Source organism: Gekko japonicus, unplaced genomic scaffold (assembly GCF_001447785.1).
Source record: "Gekko japonicus isolate JY-2015 unplaced genomic scaffold, Gekko_japonicus_V1.1 scaffold184, whole genome shotgun sequence".
Taxonomy (NCBI): Eukaryota; Metazoa; Chordata; class Lepidosauria; order Squamata; family Gekkonidae; genus Gekko; species Gekko japonicus.
Window position 1 is genome coordinate 814569 of NW_015159715.1, and position 17987 is coordinate 832555.

Consider the following 17987-nt stretch of genomic DNA (forward strand, 5'->3'; position numbering starts at 1 on the left):
GCGTGGTCTGGAGAAACTCTCACACAGTGCGGGATTATTTTCTAATTATCTTGGCGCAGTCGCTCGTCCACGTGGGGCCAGAACTTGCCTTTCTCTTTCGCTGTGCAGCGGTAATGATTATTCCCCTCCTTCCTTTTCACCCGATTGCTGTTTCTTCTCCATTCCTTTCCCCCTTGGACTTGCCTTGGCACGGAAAGCGAAGCCCTAACTCGGGGTCGCATGCCCTGCAGGTTTCCCTTGCACTTTCGACTTGCTCCTCGTTCAGAAAGAGAATAGGGGGGGCACAGAGTGGTTCGGGGTGTGTGTGCCTGAGTAGCTAAAGAGATTTCCGCTGAACTAATTATGCACTCTGGGCTGTCCCGTTTTTGCAGCGCCCGGGCGCCGCACGATTCGCGGCCTCACATTCGCTTCCTTCCTGCAGGTCGGCGGCGCTGTGCGGGGAAGCAGCGGGGTATTTTCACTTTGCATTTATACAGTCAGAAGGAAATTGGGGGAATAGTTCAGTAAGTGCCGAAGGCGCGGCCTTAGAAACTAAGACGGACTTTTAAAAACGTAATAATTATGTTCATAATAATACATCCGGTATTATATAGTGGAAGGCTAAAAAGAACGGGAAGTAAGATCTTCTGGCTCCGGGAGGGATTGCAGAACAGTCGACAGCTTCCCTGTTGAAACGGACAAGGAGAGCGAACATGCACTGGGAAGGAGGAAAGAGGACGGGTTTGCTTTGTGCCTTTCTAGCACCTGACCGGAGGGCTTGGCAAAATGAGTCAGAAGCAAGGAAAGTGCGGCTGCCCTCCGGTTGACTGATGCGCTGCTTAGTTTTTCTTTAATCACCAATGATCGTCGTGGTAGTGGTGGGTAGTCGTAAGCGGCGGCAGCAAATCACTTCCTCCCCACCCCCACCTTCTCTCTTGTTTAAATTGATTGCACAATTTGGTTTCCTTGGCAGAAAGTGTGTCTGCCATTCGTGAGTGCACAGCATTTAAACAGCACTTTGCAGGTGGGGTCGCTGTTAACCCCTTCACTTCCTTAAGCCTGGAGTCATTTCAGACTTCTGGCACACTGAACAATAGTTTGCGCATGGGTTGCAGAGGTGCAATTTATTTTTTTTAAGGAAAGGTGGGATCCGTTACTGGATTTGCCTGTGTTGGTTGAATCACACAGAACGTTGGTTGAATCACACAGAATTTTGGAGCAAATGAAAGGGATAGCAGCAACTCTGCTAAATAGTGTGCCAATTCACTTAGAAATTTTAGGCAGTAGCTGTATCATACTTAGCTGGGAATAAGTCCCTCTGCTTTACTTCATTTGAAATCTGTGGGACATACTTCTGGTTCAACATGCATAGGATCAGGCTGTTTGTCACCAGCTTGTGACAGTCTCATTGAAAGCAATGGTACTTAAGTAAAGCATAACTTGGTTCATTGGGACTCAGTCTGTAGTCAAATGCACACTTAACTTGCAAATGCAGTAGGATTTCCTTCCAAGTAAAGCTGCATAGGATTGCATCATTAGTGATTAACTTCAGAGATATAAGTAAGTCTTTTAATTAAATTTCAAACTTACCCTTGTTGAAATTCCATTGACTCAGTGGCATACAGAACCAACATGTCTGTAGTAAAGAGTGTCTATTGAGTTGCAGGGCAATACCCAGAAGTGTAACTTAAATGGCACTTTTAGTATGCACCTGGTTTTACAAACCCTGTAAGGTAAATCACTGTGGACCCAAGTATGTAAAGTGGCTGAAAACTAGCACTTAAGGAAGACATTCTTTTAGCAGCCAGAGCTACGTGTCCTGCATTAGACCTATAATGTTGAACTGTACTACTGATGCTGGACCGTACTACTTTGGGCTCTGGGTGGGGGATTGCATGTTTGAATACTCCCCAATATACATTCTCCAAGAATATACAACACTAACAAGGGAGAAAGATTCTAGGCCAGTTATCTCTGTAAGATGCTGTTTCTGTGGTGTAGGGATGTTGTTGGTTTTTTAACAAGAGAAAGCATTCAGATGTTTGATCTACCACCTGCAGTCCAAAGTGGCACAGTCCAGCAACAGATGCATTATGTGAGTGTGCTGATAAGTTTTGATGAGTGTGCCCGTGGTTATGATCGCAAGAACAAGCATGGGGTAGAGGTTACAATGTCAGCTCAGGATCTGGGAGCGCCAGATTCATATCCTCACTCTGCCTTGGAAGCTTGCTGGGTGACCTTGGGTCAGTTGTGTTTTCTCAGCCTAACCTGTCTCACAGAGTCATCGTGAGAATAAAATGGGTGAATGTTGTAAGCCACTTCAGGTAACCATTCTGGAGAAGATTGGGGTACTGATAAAGTAAATAAACATGACCTGCATAAGCCCAGGCAAACCGGATCTTGTCAGCTCTCGAAAGCTAAGCAGGGCTGACCCTGGCAGGTACTTGGACGGGCGACCTCCATGGAATACCAGGGCCGGGACACTGAGGCAGGTAATATCAAAGCCACCTCTCTGAAACATCCTAGTCCCACTAGGGGTCGCCAGAGGTCACCATGACTTCCAGGCTCACAAGCACACAGCACACACGCAAATGCAAAATACTCACAAAAAATAAAGTAAATAAATATGTTTTGTCCCTAATCCCATAACAACTTAAATTCGAATTTAAAGTGACTCAAGTTGAAACCTCACTTCTGAGCCCACCCTAGCCACTATGTTTCACTATGTCATTAACCACATACTCCATACCAGCAGGCTTACTTCACACATGTCAGGATAGTTTAGTGATAGTAGATATTAAGGGTGGAGCTGGTGACTTTGTTTTGACATTTAGCTAGGCCCGAGGGTGGCCTCTCCATTTCAGCATCTGATTTCTGTAGATTTCAGAATCATGTGCTATTCTGAGATAAAGTAGTGCTATTTCTGTTGTGTAGACCTCAGCCAAAAGTTTTAAAGCTAAAAATTCAGTTAAAAAATTACCTTTATTTGGAAATAGTTGGAAGTTTGCATTATGGCAGTCTACTGCCTCATAGTAGAGCAATTAAGCATCAACCTATAAAGCACTACTTCTGAGTAATCCTATTGACCTCAGTGATGCTCCTTCTGTGTAACTGATTTGACATTCTTAACCTTTAAATAGAAGGTCTTTAATTGTTCCAGTGTTAGCCTGGATTGTCTTAATTAGCTTATTTATCAAAATACATTTTAAAATGGTATTTGAACTTCATCCAATTTATATATCACAGTAATTAGCCCCAAACTATCCATATTTTCTTTTGTACTGTAGATACAATCTGCGAGTTGAGGTTTCAGAAGTCATGTTTATATTTTGGAGTTGGAAATAAAACATTGCACAACAATATTGAAGCAAGGCAACTCCTGTTGCAAAATACTTTGCTTTAATTTTATTGGGTAGGTTAAGTGTTGTTTATGAAAACCGGATTGCTTCTACTCAGCACTGTGTATAGAGAACTTATTGACTTACTGACAGCCCTTGGAAATACTTCAGATGGGCCAGAAATAGGGAAAATATTGATAATGAAATAATGTGATCATTCACTTGGGTGCTGTGAAGGTTTCAGACTGTAGATGTGTTCTCAGTTATAGCTGTAGCTGGCCATGAGTTATGAGTTTGTTGATACTACTCTTTATTGACAAAACAAAGTGATCACTTGATGGCCTTGTGGTGTTTTGAGAGCCCATTGCCCTAGAATATTTTTAGGTTATGATTCTTTCCACTCATGCAGTGCAGTGCTGTCTGTTTTTGTTTGAGAATCAGACCTATTAAATTCATTGGGGGATGCTGCATGATGTACTTCTATTACCTCAGAAGTAAATCTCAGTGACTTCACTGAGGGTCACTTCCTGATAAATGTGTTTGGGATTGCAGCCTTGTTCCCAGGTATGTGCCCCTAGAAGGGAAGCATGAAGTCCAGAGCAAGTCATTAGGATTTCTGATTAGGCATGCATAGGATTCAGCTATTATTTTATCATCCAGTCACTATTGAATATTTCCCCCTGTTTTAAATGTTTTAAAGTAGTGAGGTCATTTTTCATCAGAGAGTTGAATATTCACAGTACTTTATCAACACTGTGAAAAGCATGAAGCCTTCAGATCATATGACACAGGTTAGAGATTCTGACTATGTACTTGGGCAAAGGACACAGCCTCTGTTCTCTTTATTGTCCTAAACACTGTATTTTAATTTGAAACCATCATTGGTTGAAAGGCTGCCAAATGTGTAATTTGCCACCGATCTAGCAGTCTGAGCAGGTCTAAACATGCAGCCTGTGAAAGAGGTTGCCAACCTTTTGCTTGTATCTGTGGATACCAAAAACAGCAGAACCAGTTCAGAATACTAGAACAGAATGCAGAACAAAATCTTGTAGTGCAAGTTTCTGAATGTTTACCCCCATAACCTTTACGGAGATTCTTGTGTTTTCCTATATTCCTGAAAACCATGTTGTTTCAAAAAGCCCCTGTGTGCCATCCCATTTTGCCTTGTGTTTTATTTCTCCAGCATCTACAGTAGCGATGATGAGGATGAAGATACCGAGGTTTACGATCATGACTATGATGGTCTGTTGGCCAAGGGTGGAAAACGTCATTTAGGAAAAACCAGGTGGACCCGGGAAGAGGTAAATAGCAGTGTGTGCCTCAAAAAGATAGGAATGTAGGGGGGGAAATCTGGTCTTTGTCATCATAAGAGAGAAAGTTTCTTTTGTGCTAATATATTGTAAGGCTAGATTGTAAGGAACATCTTTTGAAAAGAAATGGCATAGATAATTAGTGGACTTCATTGCCTGCTGCTCGGCTTCTCAGTTGTGGCCACCAGGAACTAATGTGGCCCTCCAGGCAGATGGTGAGACAAGGGGCAGAGATTGACACACAGTCCAGGAGCAGTGGAGAATGGCTGCAATAGGAAAAAGAAGTAGGAGATTTGCTGGTGGAGGAGTCACACTTGCAAGTGCTTTGACCTGGGAGACCGAAGGGTCTGGAATGAGAACCGTGCCTTCTCCACCCTGTGGTTTCCATGGCTGCATACCTTTCCCTGTACAAGACCATGGAATGAGATTCACTTCACTGGGTCCTGGGGGGAAAGGAGAGGCAGCCTTGCTTCCCCCTTGTACGTTCTGGAGTTGGATTTGTAACCAAATCTCAAGTGAGTTTGAGACAGTTGGCCTGCTGTGTAGTATGGGTGTTGGAATTGGCTTTATGTACCTGATCCAGAGTTATTGAAGCCATTGAAAACCCTGTTGAACATTATTATTCTCATTATTCTAAGTTACAATAATACACAGTGACAGGCCATGAGGTGATAAAACTGAAAACCCTGTTGAACATTATTATTCTGATTTGTGTGCTACTTTATGGCTAAGTTACAATATTACACAGTGACAGGCCATGAGGTGATAAAACAGGAAAAATTTTGACGTCAACCTTCAACTGCATTTCATTAATATCAATGTTATTTGTCTTCAGTGGTTGCCACATGAGCCATGAAGGCTGTAAAGCATTTTAGAATGGCAGGCAGCAGAGCACAAATTACTGATCTTCTTATGGATGGGTCACCAGGTTTCAGGTGTTGCGAAGAGAGTGACATGGGGCTTGCTTCCCTTCACATAGACTCACCACTGCATTACACACAAATCAGCTATGGAGTTGGGAACTGTTGATTCAGGCACTGGGTACCAGATAAAGACACTTGATTCTGCAGGAGATGAGTCCTTACCGAAATGCATGAGGAGCCAGTGGTTTAAGGTATACTCCATGCAAGTGGGGCAAGCAAAGCTTCTAAGCAACTGAATTGCACTTCTGGAATAGCCGTTCTTAAAATACCAAAGAAACATCCAAATGTACATTAAATATGTACCCTCTTTTGGAAAGTCAAGTGTATGCAATTGAGTACTCTGGTAACTTTAACTCACATTATCACTCTTACATTTTCTGCATAAAGGGCAGTGATAAGAAATTTGCTTTGTAAAGCTGAGATTGAGTGGTAGTTTAAGCAGTCTTCATTTTTGTGCATTCAATTTTCATAATATTATTTTGGCTTGATAAAGATCACTCTCTGATGTTGATATATCAACATTAATAGGTCTTTTCTCAAAAGCATCTGTAGATTGTTGGGATGTTTTTGCAGCAGTCTTAAGCTGGGATCATTTAGTAGAAAAAGAGGTGCAGGAGCTCATTAGCATAACTTATTAGAAGGCAACATAACTTATTAGAAGGCAACACCCACCGCTCAGGCTCTACTGGACTGTTTTGGATTGCTAGCTATGGGGGGGGGGGGCGTGCAGATCTGCCCTCACAGAGGAGGGAGCGCTTGTACCTGAATAAAACTTGGTCTTAAAGGTGCCACTGGACTGTTTTGGATTGCTAGCTATGGGGGGGAACACGCAGATCTGCCCTCACAGAAGAGGGAGATCTTGTACATGAAGGCGGGGGCAGGCGGGCTGTGCAACTTACCTGGCTGCTTCTTGCTCCTCGTACCCCAAGAGAGGGCTGCTGGGAGCAGGGGGCGGGGCTTGTTGCATGTGCCCGCCCCCTGGGCTCCTTACTGCTGGAGTTCTGCTCCTGTGTGCTCCTGCAGGAAATGACCCCTGGTTAAGTAGTCTTCTTGATCCAGTGTTCTGCTTCCTAAATTTTTGGTAAAGGTTATTAGGTCAAGTTATCACAAGACAGCAGTTTTTAAAGAACTTTCTCAGTGTGACTCCTCAGAAGTTTTAGGGAGATTGCTGTCTTGCTGCCTAGTCCACAAACCAGGAATTCAGTACTAGGTTATACAGTGGCTAAAGGTAAATGTAAACATTTAACCTCATTGTCCTTACAAGTGGGAGCAGTGTTCCCTCTAAGCTGAGTTAGTGTGAGCTAGCTCACGGTTTTTGAGCCTCTGGCTCACACATTTTTGTCTTGGCTCAGGAAGGACGGCTCCAGAGCAAACTAGTTTATCCAGCAGCCAAATCTCTTGCTCACAACTTTAATGCCAGTAGCTCACAAAGCAGAATTTTTGCTCACAAGACCCCACAGCTTAGAGGGAACATTGAGTGGGAGCCATTGAGAATGCAAAGTGGCATTTCATATACTTGGCATAATGTTGGAGAACCCCTTGGTCCAACACGTGTAGCATCTCCACACTTCTGCCAATGCATGTTACAGGCTGTAAGACCAAGGTGTCGAACTCATTTGTTACGAGGGCCGGATCTGGCATAAATCTCACTTTGTCGGGCTGGGCCAAGCCATTTGTGTCATAAAATATAACATGAGATACCAGAGAGATAAACTTTATAAAGATGATTTCAGATGCCAAATGGCAATAGTAGGCTTGATTGGATTAGGTGTAATATGCAGAAGGGTAGTAGGCGTGGAAATATCAGTACTGGTCAATTTGGCACTGGAGGATTCCGTCCAGGAGGATGCAAAGAATAAATAGAAATAAGTCTGAAGAAGTAAGCAGTGACTCATGAAAGCACATATTCTACCACAAATTGTTTTAGTCTTTAAAGGTTCTACTGGACTCTTACTCTTTCTACTGCTATTAGAAACCACAGCATTAAAAAATCAGTGGGGGGACATTTTAACCTTCCAGGACATTCAGTTGCTGACCTAAGAGTAGTAGTTCTCTTACAAAGGAGTTTGAAAGGGAGGCTAGAAAGAGAGACTGCTGAATTACAACTGATAATGAAGCTCAAGACAATGCATCCTCCTGGACTGAATTGAGACCTAGGTTTCTTCTCATTACCAATGCCTGCTATTGTCATTTGGCGTCTGAAATCACTTCGCTTTCCAAGATATAAGGACAGATGGACTCACATTCTAGCTGTATCTGAAGAAGTGAGCAATGACTCACAAAAGCTCCTATCCTGCCACGAATTTTGTTAGTCATTAAGGTGCTGCTGGACTCTTGCTCTCTTTCACTAATAAGGAATGCAAGCCGTGCTGTCAGATTTCTTCCCTCCCCCATTTGTTAGAAATGGAAAGGGGAATCCATCTCTTTCTCTGGTGTGTTCTCTTTAGCTCTCCCCCCCTCCAAAGAAGAAGTGTGCAGGCAAACAAAAGCTTATAGCAGGAATAAAACGTTGTTGTTCTTAAACATGGGTCTCTCTCTCTCACTCTCTCTGACATATTTACTGCTACACCCTAGTGGCTGTTGTTAAAATACTGGGGTTGCCAGGTTGATGGACTCCTAGAAATTTGGGGGTGGAGCCTAGGAAGGGCAGGGACCTCAGTGAGGTACAATGCCACAGAGTCCACTTTCCAAAACAGCCATTTTCTCCAGGGGACCTGATCTCTGTAGTCTGGAGATGAGCGGTAATTCTGGGATGTCCAAGTCCCACCTGGAGGCTGGCATCCCTAGATTTTTACGATTCCTACAGTGGTGTATTAATGAATTTCCCATTTATTTCTGTTCATTCCAGTGCAATGTGATGGTGTTTGCTGTGATGTAACAGCACCAGTGTGGAAGACTGGATGGAGTGTAAGATAGGGGGTAGGGAAGGACTAGTGTGACTCTGTTCTTTGTTGTGTAACTTACTGGAGTCCTTGGGCAAGTATCTGCATGTGAAACTACATATGTAAAAAAAAACCCCTCTCTTTTTAAAAAATGCAGCAAAATTTATCTGTGTTCTAACATTATCAAGTTGTGCATTTCCCTCCAACTTCCAGCTAATGATACAAGATGGGGAAGGAGTCAGAGTAATGATGTTAGAACACAGTTAAGTTTTACTACACACCGCTGAGTGAGATAACAGGTGCGTATGCCTCTTTGGGCAGCAGGACTGTACTATTGTAATGTACAGTGCTGCCTTGTCTCACACTAGGTAATTGTGAGGATAGATACTCCTTGTAGGAAGCTGTGTGCTCTCTTGAGGAAGGGTAGGATTCATAGATAATATTCACTGCATCAGTAGTACACAGACAGGTTATGTTCAGTGGTTGTTGTATGCAGACTTCTACACTTGTCTGCTAGTGTGGCAATTCACAGTTTGGGTTCAAACTGGCTTAAATGACTGCAGGTAGTAAGACCTGAGTTAAGTGTGCGCAGGATTGCAGCCCACGTATATTAAAATACAAGCAGGACATTTTAAAAGAAGACTTAATTATTCAGATCTTTTTTTTTTTTTTTACTGCATAGCTTCCAGTGCTGAATCCAATTTAGGCTACTTGTTCAAAATACAAAGTCATACTATTTTCCAGTGAAATAATTTTAAGTTGTACTTGTAACCCAGAAAGTAGCACAATTAAACTGGAGTATTTCCCTTTGCAAAGGCAGAGGCGCAGTAGTACTTAGTCAAGTCTAGTTATTATCTTCTTTTTTTAATCTTTCAAATTTGAAACAAGCCATTGACTGGTGCTTATATAGCCTTTTCTTGATGGCTCTTAGGATGAGAAGCTAAAGCAACTTGTGGAGCAGAATGGCACAGAAGATTGGAAAGTTATTGCCAATTTCCTTCCTGTAAGTAGACCTCATTTTCTGTTTATAACCACACATTTATCATTGGGCGAAAGGGGGAGAAGTTGTTTCATAATTACAGATGTGGACAATGCAATTATAGCAATTTGGGAGGCTTGCAGAAAACTGTACCATGTACACTCATGTTTTAATGTATTTCTTTCACTTCTCATGTGAAATGGAGGAAGGAAAATGCTAAAAAGCCTTTGGGGGGATTTTATATACAACAGATGGTTGGTACATCGTATATATCAGTGGAACAAAAAAAAACCTTAGTACAGAACAGAAATTGGCTTTACTCCATAAGGGCTGCTACTTACTAAACACAGTTTTGTTAGTAATTTTTTTAATGTAATTGTTGAAATGCTGCAGGTGAACGTTATTATTTTGGGTAACTAATCTCTTATGATATAACCAAGGTTCTGGTTAGTAATTGCTGGTAAAAAATTATGAAAAAGTTGTACAGTTCTTTTACTTCTATCACTAGTCTTTTGCTTATTACGTTTGTTAATTTTGATGTGAACAAAAAGATTTTTTGTCAAGCAAGCAAATATTCAGATCACTGGTGTAAAGCTACAATACTGAGATAAATGAAAAAAGTGGAAGTTTTGCTTCTGTCTGTAGCATTGATGTAATTGTTTGAGGGGAAATTTTGTTGTTGTCATCATTCTGTTAGAATCGGACAGATGTGCAGTGCCAGCATCGGTGGCAAAAGGTACTAAATCCAGAGCTTATCAAGGGCCCATGGACGAAAGAAGAAGATCAACGGGTAAGTAATTTTAAAAAATAGTACTGATTAATTGGCAGGAGGTTTTGTGCCTACATTCATATATATTGAAATAATAGCTGTGCTTATTTAGGGTCTCCTCATATTAAATAATAATCTTCAAAACCCTTGAGTTGCTGTTGGAATCCAGCGCTGTAGGTCATTGCTGAAGTGAACTCTCTGCATGAGGTCTGCTATAGTGTGGTGACCAGGAGGCCAACAATACCATCCTAAGAAGAGTTACACCCTTCTACATTCATTAAAGTCAGTGGGCTTAGCAGGGTATAACCCTGCTTGAGATGGTACTGGATTCAGGAAGAACCCTGACTTATAGTTCAGCCATGGTATCTTGAGGTAGCTGTAGGAAATCCACTGTGTTTGAATCTCAGCTCCTCTTATTTCTCATACGGTAATAACAATGGGGCCATGTCTGGACGGCTCAGGGCCGTAGCCAGCGGGGGAGGGAGAAGGCAGTGCCCCCTATCACATCAGGGGTGCCCCCATCAAAATGCCCCCACCAGGGCCATAGCCAGCGGAGGGGTGCAGTAGGGCCCCCATGAAGAAGAAAAGTGGCGCTCCCCCATGCTGGGTCAGGGAGCCAGCCTTTTGCGGCAGGCACAGAGGAGGGGAGAGAGAGGGAGAAGACGCTCCTTACCACCATTAGGCAGTCACCACTTTCAGAAAGGAGGGGAAGCCGGGTCCAGGTTCTTTGCTGCGGAGGCTGAGCTCCATGCCGGCAGCCCGCCACAGTGTGAGGAGCAGCTGAGGCCAAGTGAGAAGCGTCAGGCTGCTACCACCACTGTCTGGCTTGAGAATCCCCTCCAAGGCGAGCAGGGTGGGAATCAGTGAGCCGCTGCAGCCTTCTCTCTCTCTCTCTCTCTCTCTCTCTCTCCCCCCCCCCCCACCAAGAACGAGCATGAAGACCTAGTGAGGCCGCCTTTCTCCCTCCTTGGCTGTCTTAATTTAATCAATGAAACTAATTTAATTAGTTATGTTAATTAAATTAGCGGCTGGCACCCCTCCCCAGAAAAATTCCTAGTTAAGGGCCTGCTCAAGCTAGCCCAATTTTCTCAGATCTCAGAAGCTAAGCAGGGTCAGCCCTAGTTAGTACTTGGATGGGAGACCACCAAGGAAATCCAGGGTCACTATGCAGAGGCAGGCCATGGCGAACCCCCTCTGTTCATCGAAAGTGGGAACACTGGAAGCCAGCTGCAATTTGGCAGCACTTTCCACCAATAACCATTGGACCACTGTGTAGGAAAGAACTGCTGTAAAGGGTACCTACACACTCATCATTTTTTTCCTGCAAATGTTTTGCAGTTATTCTGATCTCTCTTTGTTTCCAGCATAATGATAGACTTCCTTGTAGGGGTAGTATGAAAGTTGTTGGAAACTGGGATTGCACCCACTGAAGCGTATCTGCAGACAGAAAAATATAGGCCTGCAGAGCACAATTTTTTTGCCTCTCTCCTCCCCTGGCAACACAAAATGCCCTCCTAAATGCAGGAGGGAGGAGGGAAGAAAAGATGTGCTGTCAGACTCTAGTGGGTCTCTGTGGGTATTAATCGTGATCTTGCACAGGAGAGAATGCCTCTTCTAAGATGGCGCCTGGTACAACACAATGTGTACATCATCTAATATGTTTTCTCTTCAGAAATACTGTTCTATACAAATTTATACAGTTTCAATCTGTCACTTAGTTAAAAGATACAGTTTAGTAAATTTTCTTTAACTGGGTAAATTTTATTTAACAGTGTGTGATTACAGTCAGGCCTCTCTGTATAATACTGGATGTTTAGAGGTAGTGTTTCTGTGCTTGTTTGAAGGTGATAGAGCTCGTGCAGAAATATGGCCCCAAGCGCTGGTCTGTCATCGCCAAACACTTGAAAGGAAGGATCGGGAAACAATGCAGGGAGCGGTGGCATAACCATTTGAATCCAGAAGTTAAAAAAACCTCCTGGACAGAAGAAGAAGATAGAATAATTTACCAGGCGCACAAGAGGCTGGGAAACAGATGGGCAGAAATTGCAAAGTTGCTGCCTGGACGGTAATGACATAGAGTAGCAGGTTTTTTAAAAGGAAAGAAACAGCTGGGGAAGGAGTGGCAATGCTGTTTCTTTTGTCTCCTTTAGCTTAGCAAAGAAAATGTGCATTAAAAGTCAAATGTTGCTACTGATTAATTAATGTATGTGAATGGATTCATGGCCAAATCAGATAGGTTAAAGTGTTTGCATTATTTTGTGATCTCATTTGAAGTTAGAGTGTCTTAAGGAAATGTTTCTGTCTGGATAATGGAAGAAGCAGCTTAAGGAAGTTACTAGGTCTTCTCTCTAAAGGACCAGGCAAACAATCTGAGATTACTTAAGGCTGAGCAAATTCCCAGGATACCCTTTTAGGCCACCAGTTCTTCACCTTTAGCAATTAGCTACACTTTAAAATCAGGTTTAAGAAAAATATGTTTGTATTGTCTGTACATGGCCCACATAGTCAGGTCACAGAGGGCAAATGATTCAGTAGGGTCAGGATTCAACAATCCTTTCACAACTGCTCACAGAAATTGAAAAAAGCCTGTCTACACTGGTAGTCAGTTGACAACTCTGATTGGCTGTTATTATTTATGGACACATAGTGAGATCTCCCCTCTCCCCGCCCTTTGTGATTGCAAGTGATGGTGGCAGCTCTACAAGATTCCACCTTTTTAAAGGGCAGAAAGGAAAGGAATCTTGGTGATTGTGTCAACCTGTCTTTATAAAGGAAGGAAACGTATCTTATTGTAATATGTATTTGTGGGAAATGAGACTAACTGAACTCCTCTATGCAAATGCCCACAAGCACCACACAATCCGTGTTCCAGAAGACAAGGATGAAGCAGCCCTGTAATAAATAGAAAAATACTTTATGACCTATGGTAACATAACCATCTAAGGTTGTGGTCACATGTGCCAGATGAAGGGGAGGGGAAGTGAGGCTGTTTCCTCTGGAGGAATTTGACCCACAGTTGCGCAATCACACAGTACTTGGAAGCTACGGGCACAGCCCACCACTGTGTGATCAGACGCAACCGCGAGTAAGTCGAGTTGGGGGTTTTTTTTGCTGTTTGTTTCCAATGCGCTTAAACGAGGAATCGATGAATCGCATCTCCGCACTGAGGGCTCCCTGTGGAGTTTGTGATGATGCGCATACTGAGAAGGGGGGGAAACCTATGGCAAGGAGTCGGGATGGCCTGATCAGATCATCCCAACGCCATGAGAGCGCGCTGGAGCGATCAGACAGGGGAAAGTCCGCCCATGGTCCATTACAACCTGTTAAGTACTGGATTTTCCCCAGTGTCTTTTAACTTCACTTCTGTGGCGGAGCAGAACGGGTTGCCGACGGCTGCAGGGCACTTCCCAGATGATGTTGTCTGATCACGCCCTTTAAATCTGCCTGGCATTCGCACCTATGGCGGGTCTAATTGTGCGTATGGTCGCAGCCTAAATTAATGCTGCAGTAATACAGTACTCGAAGCCCTCTGAATGACCACATTGCAGGTGAAAAAATCCAGCTCGCACTATTCTAGTATGTCTGTTCCCATACTTTAGAAAGGAATTGATTCACCATGATTAGACATGAAGATAGATGTCCTAGAGTGGCCACAAACTGCCCAGTTGTCAAGAGTTGATGCCAGCAGCCCAGAATGAGTTGCAATTAACCTGCAGTAACCACACACACATCCTGAATCCCAGAAAAGCTATGTTATCTATTAATCTGATTAGATGACCGTTTTCAGTTCTGGGTTGTTGCTAAGAAAATTTCTTGGAGAAGGGCCATCTTGCATTGTCTGCACAATAGTGGAACTGGGGAGGGGCTGTGGTTCGGGGGAAGAGCCTGCATGCAGAAGGTCCCAATTCAGTTGCCAGCTTTTCCAGTTAAAAGGACCAGGCCGTAGGGGATGTGAAAGACCTCAGCCTGAGCCCCTGGAGAGCTGATGCCAGTCTGAGCAAACAGTACTGACCCTGATTCAGCATAAGGCAGCTTCATGCGTGTGTGAATGCAGGAGAGTTTGGAATGGCAACATTTTTCACAAGGCTTGGTGTACCTAACAACTATGAAATTGGAGCACATACTGTGCGACAGCATAGGGATATGGGGTACAGCAGGAAGGATTCATTTCTCCAAGTAGAGATAAATTGAGAAAGAAGAATAATGAGAGTTGGCTTCAGGACTGGAATCAGGAATGCAGGGAAGCCTTTGTCAAAATTTAATTTGTTTATTGCCAGTTAATTACAGGGGACTGCTGATACAGAGCAGACATTCTGATAATGACAAAAATCAGTTTGTTGTGGGCTTGTTGAGGCATGTGAAATCACTGACCTGCACCCTATCATTCCACTGAGCAAAGTTTGCTCAAAGCCCTTTTCCAGCCTAAGGAGACTTCCTCCACTTAACTCGTTCTTCCACTAATGGAAGAGAGCCAGCGTGGTGTAGTGGTTAATGAGCATTGGACTCTAATCTACAGGACCGGGTTTGATTCCGTGACCTTGGGCCAGTCATGGTTCTCTCAGAACTCTGCCAGCCCGGCCTACCGCACAAGGTGACTGTTGCAGGGAAAGGAAGGAAAGGCGATTGTAAGCTGCTTTGAGACTCCTTAAGGTAGAGAAAAGCTGAGTATAAAACCTATTCTTCTTCTCTTCTAATGGAAGAGCCACTTAGGCTAGAGGAAGGCTTCTTTGGCTAGAGAAACTTCCTGCAACCTTGGGTAGGATACATCTCATTAGGACACATTGTGATATAAAGACCATTACATTGCATCAGATGCTGCTGAATGTTTATGAAGCTGTTTTGTGTTAATCTGCTGCCTTGACCCATCTTTTTTGGTTAACAGTATTTTTATATGCATGTCTACTTGTGCAGAACTGATAATGCTATCAAGAACCACTGGAATTCTACAATGCGTCGAAAAGTTGAACAAGAAGGTTATCTTCAGGAGTCCTCAAAAGCCAGCCAACCTTCAGTAGCTGCCAGTTTCCCGAAGACTAACCATTTAGTGGGCTACACTCCCACTCCGCCTTCTGTGCAGCTGCCGACAGCCACTCAGACCACACCTACCAGTGACTACTCCTATTATCATATTTCTGAGACGCAAAATGTAAGCTGGTAGGAACAGTTCATTAGGTTGATCGCATTTTGTTTCCCACAGTGGCCGGCTAGATACTTTAGAGAACTGACAACTAAAGCCAACTGCCCTTTTGTTTGCCCTCCCCACTCCAGACGGGAACTGGTATTCAGAAGCTTACTGTGTCTAAGTAGGGAGGTTCCATTTAGCTATTGTGGCTAGAAGCCATTGATAGACATGTCTTGTCCTTACACACAGTGATGAATCCTTACATGCCTTTTCAGAGAAATGGAAGAAGAAATGCCTGGCAAGCTTAGTCTCTGGGTTATGCTATCACCCCATGATGCCTTATTGCCCTGGGCAAAGGGATAAGCCTTTATAACAAGGAATGCTCAGTTGCAGGGGATGCCCAAATCCTCCCCTGAACTTCTGGCAGCACAGTTTTTGTTTTTGTCCCAACAGGGCCAAAAAACCCCCCAAAGGCATGCTGACTAATCAGTGCCACCCTGATAAAGCTTTAGGCTATGCAAGGAGCCACTAGCATCTATTTTTTTGGGGGGGGGTGTTGTTCCCTTGGGGAACTATAAATCATGCCATGGATCTGCTTCCTGCTTTCTTAGTTTCCTTTGCACCACAAGCCAACACTCGGGTTTTGATATATGTGGTCAGATTTTTTATAAACAAATACATGCTCACGATACTATAATTATACAGTTCCGCAGGGCCTGTAAGACGGAGCTGTTCTGCCAGGCGTTCAATTAGGAGCCACCCCCGGGGGAGAGTGCCCTGTCCCCTCAAAGTCTTAAAGCAGCCTGAGCCACCCGTACAGTATTCGATCGGGATCAACCACTAGGATGGCATGGAAACCTGCGCGCCGTCTCAGATGTAATGTTAAATTGTTTAATTGTTAAATGATTATTGTTAGCACCTTTTTAATGTTATGATTGTTATGGTTTTAGGATTATGACACTATTTATTGTTGTTTTGATGCTGTTGTAAGCCGCCCTGAGCCGGCCGAAGCTGGGAGGGCAGGTTATAAGTGTAACACACGCCCCATCTTAAAGGGCCTTACTTCAGTTGTTTCATTCAGAACGTGGTCCTAATTTGTTTTGAAGAAAGATAATGATTGGTGTGCAAAGCATAGACTGTGCTTGATGTTTAAACCAACCATGCTATTGGAAATTATGTGAACAGCATAATTAATTTGGGCTTTCTTTGCTTTTTGGTCTAGGTCTCTGCTCATATCCCATATCCAGTAGCACTGCATGTAAATATTGTTAATGTTCCCCAGCCAGCTGCTGCAGCTATTCAGGTAGATAAGTTTAAAAGATCAATTTCAAGAGTCAATTTGGTATACATTTCACACGAAAGTTAGATACAAATGTCTTACCTTGCAAAAAATTGTCAAAAGCTTAACTCGTTAATGTGACAAATGATGAAGTGAGGCTGTTGTGGATACAGTGTTGGCTTCCTGCTAACTGTGGTTCTCATAAATCAGGATTAAGCAGTTAAACTTCTCACTGTTAGCAACAGTTAAGGCTATACTGGGGTTTTCCTTGAATCAGGATGGTTTTGCTTGGCTTTAACCACGGTTAACATTTGTGAAGATGAACTGTAGTTAAGGGAGGGTTTTTTCCCCAGGGAAGTAGAAAGAAACACACGTTCCTCATGTGTCATAGGCAAGAGTGGAGCCAGTGTTATGTGTGTACCAGCAAAAAAACAAAATGGGGCTGGGGAAGGAATTCTGACTCCTTCAAACTAAATATGGTGAGGCAGACTGAGCACATTAGCTGTCATCAGGCTTCACATTTTCCTTTTAAATGTCTGTGCAAAACATTCCACAGATGATTCAGGGTTTTTTGTGTCCTGTGGAGACTACAGTGGAAGACGACTTCTTTACTTCTCAGGCTAGTTTGGCTGCGATTCCGCAAGATGACAAGCCATCGTCGTTGTCATAGTTGCAACATTCAACCGGGCCTTTATCTTGTCTTTTCCCTTAACTCTTAATTGCAGAGACACTATAATGATGAAGACCCTGAGAAAGAAAAGCGAATAAAGGAATTAGAGTTGCTACTAATGTCGACTGAGAATGAACTGAAAGGGCAGCAGGCATTACCAGTAAGAATGTCCCCATGTGCTTGGATGGAGGGATAGCAGCTTTACCCCAGTGCTTCTCTTTCTTACATTTTTTTCCCTCTTGCTATTCTTCAGACACTAATCAAGGCTCTATATTTCCATTTGAACAGAATGAAAACGTAACAGCAACTCTTGTATGCATTCTCTGCACTCCCCCCCCCCTCGAAAATACACTAGTGCATAATTTCTGGCATATTTGCTTTCGTATACTAATTGACAGCAGTGGTGGCCACTGCACTGGTTTACGTTTTCAGAGGAGTGGCAACCAGTATAGCTCCCTCCACTAGCCTTTAAACTGGGAGGAGAAATCTGTGCCTCTGAGAATACTGAGTAATGAAAATGTAGGGCCTGTTCTTCAGATTTTTCTTCTCTGCTGTATTCTTTATCTTCAGCTGTATAGTATGCCCTTGACCTGTGATCCTCAAACTCCTGACTTCAGTCTAGTTTAGGGTGGTCAGTCTTTTTTAGCAAGTTTGCCACAAGTAAATCTCAGTGGATGAGGCAGTACTTCCTCTGATGGTGACTACAGCTCATGTCCCGCCCTGCGCCCCTCCCCCA

The 17987-nt window shown here is 43.4% G+C and overlaps 1 protein-coding gene across 1 annotated transcript in view; it reads left to right on the plus strand.

The window, feature by feature from the left end:
* MYB (v-myb avian myeloblastosis viral oncogene homolog) overlaps positions 1-17987 on the plus strand; it is a 58461-nt gene that overhangs the window by 16131 nt on the left and 24343 nt on the right. Inside the window, exons 2-8 of the mRNA XM_015411518.1 lie at positions 4501-4618; positions 9364-9435; positions 10109-10201; positions 12025-12245; positions 15092-15326; positions 16525-16605; positions 17307-17411. Coding sequence (XP_015267004.1) covers positions 4501-4618; positions 9364-9435; positions 10109-10201; positions 12025-12245; positions 15092-15326; positions 16525-16605; positions 17307-17411 — 925 coding nt within the window. The remainder of the gene's footprint in view (positions 1-4500; positions 4619-9363; positions 9436-10108; positions 10202-12024; positions 12246-15091; positions 15327-16524; positions 16606-17306; positions 17412-17987) is intronic.